This window comes from Miniopterus schreibersii (assembly GCF_964146895.1).
Source record: "Miniopterus schreibersii genome assembly, chromosome: X".
Lineage (NCBI taxonomy): Eukaryota > Metazoa > Chordata > Mammalia > Chiroptera > Miniopteridae > Miniopterus > Miniopterus schreibersii.
The window spans coordinates 16,057,010-16,074,359 of NC_138104.1; the positions used below are offsets into that span (position 1 = coordinate 16,057,010).

Sequence of the window (17,350 nt, forward strand, 5' to 3'; positions counted from 1 at the left end):
CCCATGAAGTTTGCAGATTCTCTGGGGGGGTCAGCCGTATACTGGCAAGTTCATTTACCAAGTCCTGCCCTGCATCTTACATTATTAGCCTAAGAAAGGACATGAAGTAGTCTGAGTTTGGTTCCTTACCAGATACCTTTTAATGTCCAAGTTTATTAGTACCCAATTTTAACTTGAGTTTAAGAAAAACGAAAATAATTTTTGAAGCTAACAGAATTTTAGCATCTGTTGAATTTATTCAGCATAACCACAGAGGTATTGTCTTCATGCTGTCACACACAGACACAAACACAGATACAGCACAATATCCATATTTAGCCTAAGTGCATTCCTTCTGAGGCTCATTTATATGTCTTCATATGCCACAGCCCATCATTTAAATAATGGATATTTTCAATGCCAATTCCTTTGTTGACTTTCTCACTGTAGAAGGATAAAAACACATAAACATACTGTTAGCAATTTTTATAGGCTTAGTCATGGTAAATGTAATTCAAAGTCCATTGCTATTTTGCAATTATTGAGCTACATGTAGGAATTTATTTGTATTATACCCACATTACTGTCTACATTAAACTACATTACTCTGGGGAAGTTCATGTCTTCAAGTGATTCTAGTGATCTAACTAGTGGGTCTATAGAAACAGAGTAATGTGTTATCATATCAGGAGAAAATCAAAGTGTTACAATTAACCCTGAAACAAAATTCATAGGAATATTGTGGTCTTCAAATGTGTTGCAAAGTTCTTAAATATCTTGACTACAGTTTGATAATATATCTTTAATATTTCCTTAATATTCTATACCACCAGGTCAAAATATAAGATAAATACTGTATGGTGCCCAACTACGGCAGAGTTTTTTAAAATTAGTAGCAAAACATCTTTCCTTCCACTCAGTTTAAATCATACTAAATGAAAAATTCCTAAAATACACACACACACATATATACATACATACATACATACATATAAAACAGCTATACTGGCACATGGGTTCTTTTCAGTGTTTAAAAAAGAATGCAATCCTGGAGACAAAATAGGTTTCACTGGCTTTCTAAGTGTTAGGAAAAATCAGAAATGAGGCTTCTGTGCTTACATGTTTGCAAGATGTGGTATGAATGAGAGCAAAGTTCACCTGTAATTCTGATGCTTCCTGTATAGATTACCCATATCTCAAAAACTAAGGGGGCCTAAGGTGAGACTTACATATCTTCTGCAGACATCTTCATGACTCCAACACACAGGGCATGCTGTTTTCCTTCTGCCATGATGGCCTGAAAACACACAGCTAAGAACTATTTATCAAAATGCCTTGGAGAAGGAGTGTCAAATGATCACATTACTAGGTAAGCCACTTTGAACCCATCTTTTTCTTATATTGATTTGAATACTTTTTTAAAAAATATGTTTTTATTTCTTTTTTTAGAGAGAGAGGAAGGGAGAGGGATAGAGAGATAGAAACATTGATGAGAGAGAAACATTGAATGGCTGCCTCTTGCATGGCCCCTACTGAGGATGAGCCCACAACCCGGGCATGTGCCCTGACCTGGAAATGAACCAGTGACCTCTTGGTTCATAGGTCAACACTCAACCACTGAGCCACACCAGCTGGGTTGAACCCATCTTATATCCTTGCCTACACCATTAACTCCTTGAGGGCAAGGACCTATCAGAGTCTATGGGCACGCTGTTAATGAATACTCAATAAATGCTAAATTAATGGATCTAATAATCATTCTTGGTTTTTAAGTCGAATGTTAATACTATAACCCAATGCCAACAAAACCAGAATAAGAGATGCAAAAAAGGAAATAAAATCTCTTGCAAATAAATATTAAAAATTGTGACATAAATAAATATCAATTGTTCTAGTGTTTTAATCACTGAATGGTGGTCTTATATAAAGGACACATCAAAACAATAATTATATCTCACATCTGTCTTTAAGAGCTCAATATAAGTGTCAACCTTTCTAGAACAGAACATTCTTGGTCATCACTTGAAAGCATCTAGAATGTTAAACACTGCAGTACATATTTTTAAAAGTAAAGGCTCAAGGATGCACAGTACCCCTCTGTACTAGCTTTGCAACTTTCTAAAAGTCTACAATTATTTCAAAATAAAACTTATTTTAAAAATAAAGTCTAGGCACTAGGAAAATTTTCCATTTAAAGGAACTCTAGAACTATAAACTTATAACACTTAGAAAAATCATAAACACAAAAAGGTAACCTATCCTTACAGAATAAGAATTGATTTTCCATTCCGTCAACATCCCACAAATATTTAAGCACCTATTGTGTGACCAGTATCTATGTCAATACAAACTGTTCCTAAGATATAAACATACAACTTATACTACCCCTTAGATACAACTGCCACAACAAGAAGACTGCCTCCTTTTGAGCACAGGACACATTCTTAAACCCATTCCAATGGCCTTCCCACTCCACAGTGACTTCCCCATTCCCACCAAGTATGGTTCTTTTTCTCAACTTGAAGCAAATGGCCACTTTATCTATGACAAAGAAAATGCTCTATCCAGACTTGTTGGCAAAAACCTATTTAATCTAGAATATAGCTGAAACAGCACCATTAGAAATGGAAACAATGCAGAATTGTTCAGCTGTATATCATGAGTTGAACAGATCCTTAAGGACTATCTGGGACTTTAACATTTCTCTTTGAGAAATCATGTTCTGAGGCCCAAACAACCAACTTAAAATGAAATTTAAAATAAAAGTTGGGAATTGCCAATATTTTCCACTACCCACTTCTAACATTCTACCTGGTACCTAAGTTCTTTTCCCTTTTGAGTGTTTTTACTTCAATGTCAAACATAAAAGTAGCAAGCTGATGTCCAAAGAAGTGATCCAATCATATCAGATATATCCTCTCTGTTAATACTCAAAAGTTTTATACTGTGTCCTGAATCTGATAACATTTGGGCCCTAATTGGGCTGAAATGCAGCTGGGATTCTTTACTACTTGTTCTCATTTAATTTCTAAAGTGGGTCACAATTTAATCTAAAGAAATAATGTTACTGCCCACATTTTCAAATGTACCAGAAAGGCATGAGATAATAACAGTGACCTCCAAAAATGTACATCTGTTCCCTTGGAAGATAGATCTTTCAGTAATGACATTTTTTCAACAGGTACAGCCTGAGAAGGATACAACAATCGTATCTACTGCAGCAGGGTAAAGTTTAGCTCCAGGAGAAGTTAAGCCTGGACACATGATATTTGCTCCACTGAGTACAAATTTGATGGCTCCTTTATCAACCTGCTGGTGTGGCAGGATAAAAGGATCTAGAAGAAAAGAAATACATTACATAAATTAATAAGACTAATGACTCATCTGAAAAAAAGGCAAAAGGACATGAACAAGTATTTCCCAAAATTACAGTACTCTGACAGATGCAAAATAAAACTCAAATACCACCCTTCACTTATCAAATTAGTAAATATTTTTAAGAAAACTAATTTCCAATGCTAGCAAGTGTAGGAAAACTAGCATTCCCATATACTGCTAGAAGGCTTAAAAATGGATATAACCTTTCTTTAGGACTGCTTGGCAACATGTATCAACAGCCTTGAAAAGGTTCAAACTCTCTGACTCAGTAATTCTAAGACTTTATCCTAAGAAAATATGAGAGATTTAAAATATATTTAGTTAGAAAGATATTCAGTGCAGCACTAATATTTATAATAGAAATAAGCTGGAATCAGCTTAAATGTCCAACAATAAACTAAGAGATAAATGACTTAAGGTGTATCCACAAAGTCTATATAATAGAGCCATGTTTTTGAAAAATACATAATTCCCTGGGAAGTGTTCATAATATAATGTTAAGAGGGAAAAGCAGAATGAAAAACTACCAAAAATATCAGTGGTTGCTAGGTGTTAGCGGGGAGAGGGAGGAGGGAGGGATGAATAGGTGGAGCGCAGAGGATGTTTAGGGAAGTGAAACTATTCCGTACACTTTAACAGTGACCATATACATTTGACAAAACCCACAGAATGTACAACACAAAAAATGAACCCTAATGTAAACTGTGGATTTTGGTTATTAATAATGTATCAATATTGGTTCAGCAATTGTAATAAATGTATCACATCAATGCACGATATTAATAACAAGAGAAGGGTGAGGAGGAAGTACATGGGAACTCCCTACTTTCTGCTTAGGTTTTCTGTAAACCTAAAACTTCTCTAAAACATGTCTATTAATTTTAAAAAACTATATATCAGAGAGCCCAATTTAAAAAGGAAAAATATAGCCCGGCCGGGCGTGGCTCAGTGGTTGAGCATCGACCTAGGATCCAGGCGATGGGGGTTCGCTTCCTGGTCAGGGCACAGGCCCGGTTGCGGGCTCCATCCCCAGTAGGGGGCGTGCAGGAGGCAGCGATCAACGATGACTCTCTCATCATTGATGTTTCTATCTCTCTCTCTCCCTCTCCCTTCCTCTTTCTGAAATCAATAAAGATTTTTTTTTAAATAAAGAAAAATATATACATTTACACATACACACAAACACATATACAATATAGGAAATAACTGGATAGATGTACACCGATATATTAACAATGGTTATCTCTAGGTTATGGGAATACAGTTGATTTTACTTCTGTATTTTCAAAATCTCTAAAATGAACACATACTCGTTTTATAATCTTAAAAAAATATTTCTGTATGTGTATGTGTGTCTACAAATAATTCATAACCCAACAATTAAAGGATCCCTGGAGGATTTAAAACAATGCCTGGGGGGAAACCTTTTAGGCCTCTCAAGGATCTGTAGGAGTAATACCAACAATAATTGGTAAAATGTATTCACTTTAATGTTTTACTACTAGCCATCCCACTTACAAGATGACAAATAAGTCTTTTTCCTACCAAGACTCCAAATTACTTTAAACAACTTACTGATAAAAAGGAACCTGAATGAATACATTTACTATTCACAAGCCATAACTTGCTTTCTAGATCTCCATTCTCATTAATAGATGCCTTTTAATGATAATGATGGTGATGATTAGTACTAGTGGACACTGTTTAAACAATTACTACATAATTATAAATGCTATCATATATTTAGCATTTACTATGTTCTAGATATTGTGTTAGGAATATTACATGCATTATCTCATTTAATACTCACAACCCTTGGAGATGTAACATACAACTATGTCCATTTTAAAAGACAAAGAAACAAGGGTTAACCAGGTTGAGTGACCTGACAAAACTGACATGCACTGGGAATTGAACCCAGATCTGCCTAACTCCGAGCTCATGCTTTTAACCACCATATTATCCTGCTTCTTGCACAAGAATAACTTTAAAATGCTCTAAAAGGTTGGTTCCCTGAAAAAAAACTTCTAAATAGGAACATCTTTTTCTTCCAACTTATTAAGAAAATGCTTAACGTATGGAAAAACTGGAAGAACAGTTCAATGATCACCTGGACACTATCCACTTAGATTCAACAATTGTTCATTTACACTTTGCTGTATTTGCTTTATCTCTTTCTATTTAAACACACATATTTTTTCCTCTACTATTTTAAATTTCAGACATTCTCCACCATAATGAGCACACACCACCTAAGAATAAAGTCATTCTCCTACATAACCATAACACTATTATCATACCTAAAAATTTAACAACAGTTCTGCAGTATCATCTTATAAACAAACCATATGCAAATTTCCCCCAATAGTCCCAAGAAAGTCTTTTATATCTTTTTGAGAGGGAGGAGAAGGACTTGAATTTACTTTGTTTTTCAAACCAGGATCCAATCTAGATTCATGTAATATATTTGATTATTTTCTCTGTTCTCTTTTAGTCAAGTAGGAATGTCATTAAAATGTCTTAATGTCACCAAAATATTTTTATTAAACTTTTTCCCATTGCATCAGGACTCAAATTCTGTCAATCATAGTTTTTTAACTGAATGCAATCAATACTTAATCAAATAATTGTAAATATTCCTTTATAAATATTAAAAGGCTTCACCTCCAACCAATGAATGCCTGGATGCGTGGAACAACAAATCATTGTTTCTCCCCCCTCTTTCAATAAAAATAAATAAGTAAATAAATAAAATGCTTCACCTCTTTTAAAGACTTGCCTAACAGCTTTACGGCTCTGGGCCTCTGCTTCACCAAGTAATTAAAAAACTTATCTCCTAAAGGGGAACCCCGGTACACTGCTGGTGGGAATGCAGACTGGTGCAGCCACTATGGAAAACGGTATGGAGGTTCCTCAAAAAATAAAAAATGGAACTGCCATTTGACCCAGAGGTCCCACTTCTAGGAATATATCCTAAGAATCCTGAAACACTAATCAGAAAGGATATATGCACCCCTATGTTCATAGCAGCACAATTTACAATAGCTAAGATCTGGAAACAGCCCAAGTGCCCATCAGTAGATGAGGGGATAAAAAAAGCTGTGGGGCACTTAGACCATGGAATACTATGCAGCTGTAAAAAAGAAGAATATCTTACCCTTTGGGACAGCATGGATGGACCTGTAGAATATTATGCTAAGTGAAATAAGACAGTCAGAGAAAGACAAATATCACATGATCTCACTTATATGTGGAATCTAAAGAACAAAATAAATTGACATACAAGATAGGACCACAGACATGGAAACATGAAACAGACTGACAGATCTCAGAGGGAAGGCGGGAAGGAGGGCAGGAAGAGATTAACCCAAGAACTTATAAGAATATATTAACAGCCCATGGACACAGACAATAGACAGGTGAAGGCCTGGGGAGGGGTGGGAGATAGGTGGAGGGGAGCAAAGGGGGGGAAATGGGGGACATCTGTAATACTCTCAATAAAATAAAGTTTTAAAAAATTATCTCCTCTTACAAAAAATCAAACTCATTCATTAAGTCACCAATACCACCTACAGAATCCTCCAGTCGCTCCCTTCCTTTCTGCTTCTTGGCTAGAAGCCCAGGTGTGCATACTGGTTTGAAAAGCAGAAATTTTACTTCACAGTTAAACTTCCAGGGCACTGGGATTTACCTTCCTTTTGATTTTCTTTTTGTGTGTGTGTGTGGGGGGGGGGGTAATGTACTCAATCTAAGAATGTGCAAAAGTGGGTACATAAACATTATTTTGTTTCATAACACCTGAACTTGGCACTCAACTAACAATAACTGATTCCAACAATTAGACAATGTTTTCCCTTATATAGAATTATCTCTATGAGGCAAATCTAGCTATAAATTTAAAATAAAATGCTCACAGCACTTATCAAGTTTGTGAATATATACTTGTGTAATTATGTAATTGTTGTCTATTCTCCCAACTAGACTGTTAGTCTCATAGGCACAGGGACCATGTCTGTCTTTGCTTCCCGTCATATTCTCAGTACCTAGCTCAGTGCTTGGCACATAGTAACTTCAATAAATATTTGTTGAATGAATGAATGTTCTTTCTTGGGCCTTCTAGAATGCACGAGAGAATTGCATTTTTCAGATTTACCAAAAGATGGGAATTCATTGTACTTTTATATTCCATATTACCTTGTACTAATAAATAAGTTAACAACCAGAAGTCACTTTCAGCTTCTTTTGTGTCTTTCCATATCAACAAATACGTATTTTCTAAGAAGACTTACACTTGTGAAGTAATCTTAGGGTTGGATAAAAAGGCCCTTCTCTTTGTCTAAAAAACAGTAACTCTCCATTTACTGTAAGGATTTCTATATGTTCATGGCTGTAAGACAAATGTCACAAAGTACCACGTTAGATATTTTCTTTCAAAAATGAATATGCCAAATAGTCTCTAAATAATGTATAATATGAACCATGCATATATGGAGATACAGTAAGCTTTTTTAAAATTTCAATAAAGATGCCCATAGAGGCCAAAAAAAACTTATTTAAACTGTTTTACCTATCACACCAGTCCAGTAGAGGAAAAAAGAAAACATATGAGCTGCTACACTCAGTTTTGTTTCACATATTATTATTTTAATTTCATCCTTAAATAATTCAATAAAACAAATTTCTAAAGTACAAACTGAAGTAAATACAACTGTAAATCAAAACATTTAACTCTGATAAAACAATCAGTACATAAAGCTACATTTTTCATGTAAAAAAAAAACACTTGAAAATGTAAATATTGCTTAGAGTTATTCTATTTATCTATTCCCATAATCTATCAATAATGTGAAAATAACTCCATTTATTATGAGTGCAATCTAATTATACAATATTCAGCTACTTACTGAGTTTTACATAGAGAAAAATAGACTTACCATCGCACAATTTTGACAGGATCTTTCTTAGGCATGATTTGATTAAGCCATGGTTCAATGCCTGGAAATTGCTCTATCAATTGGTTCTTAATACCCTTTATAACTGAGGTTTTCAACTGGATGCAATTGGACACATTTTCTTTTTCATCAAATCTGCCAAATGATTTTTGAAAGGAGAAAAAAAAGGCATTTCTAAGTAGACATCAGGATATCTAAAGGTAGTGTTTTAATTAGTCATCTATTCCCAAGCAAGTATTTAGATGCCTAAAATCATAATGAAATAAGTTGTTTTTAAAAATACAATTTACCTTTTATTCTATCCAGCACAACCAACGTCTTATTACAATACTAAAATAAACTGTCGTACATACACAATTAGCTTGGGGTGGGGGAGGCTCTGAGGCATATTTCACATTATAATCTGTAATCAGCTACACAAAAGCCCTTTATGGAAAATCTTATTCGTCTCTACCCAGGAAGAAACACAGATTTTCACCTATAACAAACCTGTGTGAAAAAGCAAAAGCAAACCAAACCAAAAGAGCCCTTAAGCATTGAGATACAGAAGACCAACCCAAATATAACATAGAAAAGCGGTCCCTGCTAGGCTATGTTATGTACTGAGATTTTGTTTTAAAAGTGATGATGATGATTTCTAAGAACCCTGTTTATTTTTCTTAAAATGTCATGAACAAAACCCACCTTCCTTTGCCCATGTTTCCCCTTTGCTTTTTGCGTCTATCAAATCTGGAAGGCAAACCCACTAGGTAGGTTCCCAAGGAATTTTTGTCTTCCTTACAGTCAATAGCCTATGGGGCAATCACGCTGTTTCAAGACAAGGTTAATCTGGCAGCTGAGCAATAGGCATGACAGCCCGCTTGCTTCCTGTCACCCAGACTCCTTCGCTCCCATGACCCAGGAAGTCAAGCCTCCCCCTATTCAGTTCATAAGTAATAAAACATATGGCAGTGAGTGCAGGGCTCTCCTCTTAGCCAAAGACGGTATACCCTTAAATTACAGTGCAAGGATGTGATTGGTAGAATCCTAGAAATGAAGATAGTATTGGGAGAGGGGGCAAAAGAGAAAGAGGAGTAAGGATCAGGAAAATAAAGGTGGGAGAGCCGAAACCCAACTGAGTATTAGGGATGGAAAGCTTAAAGAAGTGTTGTAAGTTGCGAGTGAGAGCATAGTACTATAGAAAACCTTAGGGAGTAAGGATGGCAGGGGCGGGGAAGAGAGAAAGAGGATCTTCGCTCTCGCCCTCTTCCCCACCCCCACCCCCACCACCTTTGTGAGCAGCGAATCGAGGCCACAGCATGTCCTTACTTCTTGAACATGATCCAAGGTGAAGGGGGCGACGGTAGGGAAGGGCCCGGAATGGGGGATAAAATTGAATTAGCAAAGGTCCGGCAGATCCCCTTCCACGAGGAAGGCCGGCACTGACAGGCGGAGCCGTCGTCGGTCTCCGGAAAGGGAGACAGGCAGCAGCACTTTCCGGTTCTGGGCGAAATTTGACTACTTCCGCTGCTCCGAACACGTCGGCGCTTTTGCCGGCCCTTTTTGGGCGACCGAACTCTCTCCAGAGCTGGCTGCTGAAAGGGCGGGACTTGAGAAGGAAGAAAAAATAGAGCAGCCATTCTACTTGCAGGAAGAGAAGAATGGAGGGGGCGGGGAGATCAATCAAAGCCGCATTTATAGCATTCGCATTCTTACGGGTTCCTCAAAGGGTCAAGATTCTTCCGTGTTTCGGTGCGACCTACTGTTAACCTAGTAAAAGATTTCCCTGAGAACCGGAGTGGATTGGTGCTCACCCACCAGTTTAGCAAATAAAAATACAGGACACCCAGTTAAATTTCTATTTCACATAACAATGAATATTGATTAAAGTATAGCTATACCTAATCTAACATTTGGGACATACTTAGGCTAAAAAATGTGTTATCTGAATTGAATTTGGCATCCTGTATTTCAATCTGGCAACCATATTCACTGGCCAAAATAAAGTGCTCCCATAAAATTATTCACAAGGTTGCCATCCCCTGCCTCACACCCATACCTATGAGTTGAGCAATAAATCAATAAAGGCGATATCCTTGAGTGGTAAAATGGCCTGTAGGCGAGCAATAGAAGATTAATCTGATGGAAGAGATAACAGCTAAAGAAACACTTTTTACTTATGTAATTTTTAAAAGTGGAGCGAATCAAGGGTTTTGATCAGCAAAGAAAGCATAGAAAAATCCAAAATCTAAACAGGCACTACCCCCAGGTGTTGGGGTAGATGTGCCCTAACCTGTAAAGCAAATACACCAGTCCCTCCAGGGAGCAAATACTCTAGTCTCTACTGGGGAGATGGGTGCTTGGAGAAACCATATATATTTGAATTGTGCAACTAACTCCCTTTGCCTTGATTCTATGGTAGCAACAATTTTCTGATTATAATTTAGCTTCCCATAAAGATCTGCCTGGAAACAACTGTCTATTTTCAAATCAAATCCCATGAACAATTGTTTGTCTTTGTAAATTAATAAATTGCCATTCTGGTTTACACATCGGGCTCTTGTGAACATCCTTATCGTGACTTCACATTCTCAGCATCAATCAACTCCCAGACCTTTAGACAATTGAGTTTATGAACATGCAAAACTGAAGACCAGACCCCAAGCTGTGGTTAGTGCTACAGTGTCAGGCTTGTTGCCAAACAGCTTCCCTCCCCTGGCAATTCTCACATCACCCTGGGAGCCTGCCATGTAACAATAAATGCATTATAACAGCAATAAACCGTTACTATTAAGCAGTTTAAGATGAGTGAAAATAGATAATTTGTATTCAAGCTATACATAACACAATGCAATAACTATATATTCCACTGAAACAAAATTTAACTTGGTGGACCCCAAAATTAATAACACCTAGATGGACTTCCTAATCTCTTGAACTTTTGGTTTGAGAAACCTACTAATTTTAGACCTATTAGAAAGTATAACGCTGAATATCTGCAGTGTTAGAAATGATAACTAACTTTTAATTCTATACAAATTAGACACCTAAATTATGATAAATCCCACATGCATGGGAACAGATATACAGCTACATGTACATACATATTTATAATTTTTTTTCAATTACAGTTGACATTCAATAATATATTAATTTCAGGTGGTGTACATACATATTTTAATCCATTTTAATACAGTCTTATCATCACAGAAACTGAACCTGAGTTATGAAAAATGCCAAGTTGGGTCATTAGTATTAATGAGGTATTGAGTTCTGTATGTGTGTATCAATACCTTCATTCATAACCCACTTACACAGACACATAAGCAGGGCCCACTTGTCACCACATTGTGTTTCTGGTTTTGTGTTGTAAATGTTATCATCATAAAGTGATTCTGTTTTTCCAAGGCTATAACTGGGGGGGTTGCTCCTGCCAAAGAACTCATCTCCAAATAAATCATCGCTACAACAAACAATATGTCATAAAAGAAGAAAGACCTCAAAATGAACCTCTTCAAAAATTAAAATAATTAAGTTCTTTTATTCATGCAATAAATAGTTATAAAGGAACTTTATGATTTATACATACATGCTCTGTGCTATAATGTGTGCATAAGTGTTCTGTACACATTTTATTTAATTTACTTTACAAGGGTACTCAATGTACACACAGCACAGAACACAGAAAACCCAAGTCTATCATATATTTTACTAAGATAAGTAACAGCTATAGCAAGCATTAAATATTTAATGATTGTATTTGCCTTCTTAGAATTTTGAAATGATTTTGCAAGATCATCTTGATGTGGGGCTATAAAATGTTGCCCAAAGGAGTTTGCAGTAAGGCCTCCTTTTCTTCTCCATAAGCTTCCTTGAGCAATAAGCATGGCACCAAAACCCGTCAGGGTGCCCAGTAAAGAATAGTTTCTTTAGGAGCTGGGCCACAGATTTAAACACTGGAAAAGCTGCTTTCACTGCAAGAAAGAATTGGGCCACTGCCAGACTCCTGCGGGGCCTCCCATCTCTAAGAATCTACAGCCTGTGAAGTCTTCCATTAGGGTCACATTTCCCACAAACTGCCTCTCAGCCTCACACCTTACAGCCCCCTGCAGCTGGCTTTATATCCCCCACAAGGGCAAAACATACCTAAGAATTATAGCACTATCCCCACCACCAATTAACTCTGGTGAGAAAATACGTTGACCCAGCCCCTGCCTGGAAACTTCCATACTGAGCAATATAAGGAACACCAACAAAACAGCAGCTCTGGCCTCCAGTCCCAAATACATCTGCATTTGGAGAGATCTGAGAGGCCCCTATTTATCAGAAGATTGGACTAACCATCTTGCCAAACTTCAGATAAGCCAAACCCAGTATGCCTTACTCACATCCCTGCTTTCCTTTGTCATCACCCAATGTGTAAGCACCCAGTTCAACTTATTTGCTATGTGACCTTGGGCAAGTCAGTTAATTCTGTGACTGTTTTCCTTCTGTAAAATAAAGGCTCTATTTTATGAGGGTATGAGAATTAAATGAGATGATACATGCAAATATTGCTGAGTTATTATTGTTATTATTAAGTTACTATTATTGTTATTACTGCTGTCCTCTAATCTCATTCCCATATTTCTCTGTACTTCTTCTCCACCTCACCTGACCTCTCATTTCTTTATTTTACATTTTTTTATTGATTTTTAGAGAGAGAGGAAGGGAGAGGGATAGAGAGATAGAAACTTCCACCACCCTTCCCTGCTTCATCACATACTACTTTATACATAAAATAGAAGAGATGGGATTGCCCTTATCTGCCTGCTACCAAACATACAATTAAAACTGTCTAGGGCTCTCTGTGCTTCTTGGACTTGTAAGTCTATTTCTTTCACCAGGTAGGCAAAGTTTTCTATCATTATTTTTTCAATAGGTTAGAAGCCCACATCAAGACACATCAAAATTAAAATGCCAAATGTTAAATACAGAGAGAGAATCTTAAAAGCAGAGAGAGAAAAGCAGTTCCTTACCTACAAGGGAGCACCCATACGACTGTCAGCTGAGTTCTCAACAGAAACCTTGCAGGCCAGAAGGGAGTGGCAAGAAATATTCAAAGTGATGAAAAGCAAGAATCTACAACCAAAATTAGTTTACCCAGCAAAGCTATCATTTAGAACTGAAGGTCAGATAAAGAGCTTCACAGATAAGAAAAAGCTAAAGGAGTTCATCACCACCAGACCAGCACTACAGGAAACGTTGAAGGATCTTCTTTAAGAAGAAGCTAATGAACAAAAGAAACTGACAAACAAATTAGACCCAGAGACACTGACACATGCAACAGACAGTCGTATCTCAGAGGGAAGAGGGAAGGGGGGTGGGGGGTGGGAAGAGATTAACCAAAGAAGTTATATGCATATATGCATAACCCATGGACACAGACAATAATGGGGTAAAGGCCTGGGGAAGGGGTGGGAGTGGGGTGGAGGGCACCAATGGGGGGTAAAATGGAATACCTGTAATACTTTCAACAATAAAGATAATTTTTTTAAAAACTGTCTACCCCATCTCATTCCATTTAACTTTTCTCATTTGTATAGCTCTCTCTCTTTCTGAGAACAATCTCTCCAGCTGATCTTTGAATTGAATTCCATAACTTTCTGCTTTCTCAGAAACATGCCTTTATCAATTTTCCCTTTTCTCTTTTAATTTCTCTCTCTCTCTCCCTCCCTCACCATCTCTATATGTCTCTCTCTCAAGAGGTGAAGTTTAATTCTCCTCTCCTTGAAACTGGGCTGCAACACTCACTCTTGGACTCTTGAGGTGCCATGTAACAAGTCTGCCTACCCAGAGTCTATCTTTCTGTTAGAAGACCCAAGCTAACCATGTGGAGAGGCTATCTGGAGAGAGAGATGCTCAACCTGCTCCCAACTATTCTAGTTTCTAGCCATTCAGATCACCCCAACTGAGGGCCCAGATGTCATGAAGCATACATGAGCTATCTTTGATGTTCCTTATCTGAACTTCTGACCCAAATTATCATGAGACATGATGATAATGATGATGATGATGATGGTGGTGGTGGTGGTGATGATGATGATGGTGATGATGATGGTGATGATAACTGTTTTAAGTCACTAAATTTTGAGATGATGTGTTACACAGAAATAAATAACTGCAAGTTAAAATGGCCTTCATGTTGCTAAATGCAATAGACATGTTTTCATCCCTATTTTATTTGACCTGTTAGCAGCTCTTGTCACAATTAATCATTCCCTCTTTTTGAAACACTCTTTCCTTGGCTTATCTGACACATTACTCATCTGACTCTCCTCAGACCTCTACAAATATTCAGTTATAACCTCTCCTCTAGAGATTTCATGATCTCTCTTTAGGTGATTTCATCTGTATATGGGTCTTCAATTACCACCTCTTCATATAGCTCACAAATTTATATCTCCAGCTTTTCTCTGAGCTCCAAACATTTCTTTCCAAATGCCTACTATACATCTCTTGGATGTCTCAAAAGCACTTCAAATTCAACATATTCAAAACCAAAGTCTTCTTTTCCTCCTGCCCCTAAAACCCAAAACAATGAATTGATCCTATTGCAGTATTCCCTCTCTCAGTGAATGGCATCATAACCCATCTATTTACAAAAGCCAGAAACCAGGGAGACATCCTTGCTATGTCTTCTCATCTTCATGTGCAAGCCATCCTGAAACCCTGTCAATTTTGCCTACTAGATCTCTCTCTCTTTTTTAATTCCTCACCTGAGGATATTTTTCCATTGTTTTTCAGAGAGAGTGGAAGGGAGAGAGAGAGAGTGGGACATTGATGCAAGAGATACATCGATTGGTTGCCTCCCACAGGCCCTGACCAGGGCTGGGGATTGAGCCTGCAACTGAGGTACGTGCCCTTGGCCAGAATCAAACCTGGGACCTTTCAGTCCACAGGCCCACACTCTAACCACTGAGCCAAAACAGCCAGGGCTAGATCTTTGTTAAAGCTTTCTTCTTCTGTGTTTATGTCCACCACTCACCACCTCTAAGTTATCTTCTTTTCTCACCAGGCATATAGTTACAGCCTTCTAATTGAACTCCTTGCTTTCACTTTTGCCTGTCATCTAATTCCTTTTACAAACAGAATAGTCTTTTTCACTTTTAATGTTTTCAATAATTGCTATTGTGCTTAGGATAGGTACACAAATCATTAATATAGCCTCTGAGGCCTTGCATAACCTGGCCAGTATCTACATCAGCTTCACCTTATAAAATTCTCCACTTGCCCTGGCTGGGTAGCTCAGTTGGTTAGAGTGTCATCCTGATACACCAAGGTTGCAGGTTTGATCCCCAGTCAGGGCACATACATGAAGCAACCAATGGACCTGGCCACTGTTGCTCAGTGGTTGGGGCGCCAGCCTGTGCACCAGAGGGTCGCAGGTTCAATTCCTGGTTAAGGGCACATACCTGGATTGCAGGTTCAATCCCAAGCCCTGATAGGGGTGCATTTGGAAGGCATCCAATTGATGTGTCTCTCTCATATCAATGTTTCTCTCTCTCCCCCTCTCTCCATCTCCCTCTCCCCTTCCCTCCCTCTCTCCCACCCACTCTCTCTAAAAATCAATGGAAAAAATATCCTCGGGTAAGGATTAACAACAACAAAAAAGAATCAACCAATGAATGTATAAAGAAGTGGAATAACAAATCTCTCTCCCTCCCCCAAAATCAGTCAATCAATCAATCAATTTTTTTTAATATATCCACTTGATGACTGAGCTACAGCTGTACCAGCTTTCTTTTGTCCCTCATATGCACTGGGCTTCCTCCTGCCACAGAACCTTTGTGCATGCAATTGTACATGCTTTCCCCTCTGCTTGGAATGTCTTTTTTCCCTCTTTACCCAGTTAACTCCAGTGCATTCTTCAGATCTCTGGGGAGGTTTCATTTGCTCAGGGAAACTTCCTTGACCTCTCATACTTTTGTGTACCACTCACTCCTACAGAACACTCATTACAGTTGTAATTTTTCATGTATTTGAATAAATATTTGAATGTTTGTCTCCCTGGCTAGACTATAAGCTTCAGGCAGCAGGCATCAAGGTTGGTTTGCTTGCTACTGTACTCACAGTACTAACACAATGCCTGGCACATATTAGGTGCTAAACATATATTTTTGGAAGAAAGTAGGGGAGAAGGAAGGAAAGAGAGAAGTAGAGGATGGAGGAAGGAGAAAAGGGAGAGCAGGAGAAGGGAATCTCCCTCTCCTGTGATTGTTTATTTGTAAATTTTTATTCTACTTGTATTCCTAACAGACTTTGCTTCATTTATCTCTAATTCACGTTATGTACATAAAGGTCCATAATTGTCATATGTTCTTAATGGAGTGCACCTTTTATGAATATTAAATATCTCTTTGTCTCTTTTAATATTTTTAGCTCTGAATTCTATCTTTGTCTGATTCAAATAGTCCTTTTTTTTTTTTTTTTTTTTTTTTGTTTGCTAGTATTTGGACAAATCAAAGTTTTACTGTTCCTTTGCTCACCACTATTTCTTATATTCCACATGATCTTCTTTTTAAGGTTCATTTTTTAAATTTTGCTATAATACCTACTTGAGTAATTCATAAAGGCTCTGAATATGTCTGCAATGTGTTCTGAATAGATAGGAAAGTTAGAATCTAAGAATCAGAGTTTTGTTCTGTGTATTGTTTCACTCATCCCCTTCCCCACTCAAGGTCAATAGTTCTCTTTATTCATTTTTGTTCTTCTCTTGTATGTTGTAGGTTTTCTCAACATATTAGTGAATAATGGACAAGTACATCAGCAAAGATAGCATATTCACTAATATGCATAGACATCAAAGGATCAACAGAAATATTGTGAGAAAACCTACAACATAAAAGAGAAGAACCAAAATGAGTGGGAGGGCTTTGTGTAAGTGGGTTGCATGTGTTGACCTGTCAGCCTTCACTTTAAAGTGGGTGGGTATGCAGGAGACAAGAAGGCTGTTCCCTTATTCCCCACAAATTGCCAAAACAATTTTACTGTTCCAGTGGAGGACTCCGGTGTATTTCTCT

General features: G+C 37.5%; 1 protein-coding gene across 4 annotated transcripts in view; it reads right to left on the reverse strand.

Moving 5' to 3' along the window:
- Positions 1–216: 216 nt before the first annotated feature.
- Positions 217–17,350, reverse strand: part of MCTS1 (MCTS1 re-initiation and release factor) — a 39,981-nt gene continuing 22,847 nt past the window's right edge. For 3 of the 4 annotated variants that reach the window (XM_081126422.1, XM_081126421.1, XM_081126420.1), the window contains 5 exons: positions 8,292–8,444; positions 7,647–7,744; positions 3,181–3,314; positions 1,209–1,276; positions 217–423 (listed from right to left, as the gene is read on the reverse strand). In XM_081126422.1, the coding sequence (XP_080982548.1) occupies positions 342–423; positions 1,209–1,276; positions 3,181–3,314; positions 7,647–7,744; positions 8,292–8,444 (535 nt within the window). In that variant the 3' untranslated portion in view covers positions 217–341. Of the gene's footprint in view, positions 424–1,208; positions 1,277–3,180; positions 3,315–7,646; positions 7,745–8,291; positions 8,445–9,617; positions 9,955–17,350 lie in introns of those variants that run through there. The other variant, XM_081126419.1, reaches the window with a different exon arrangement.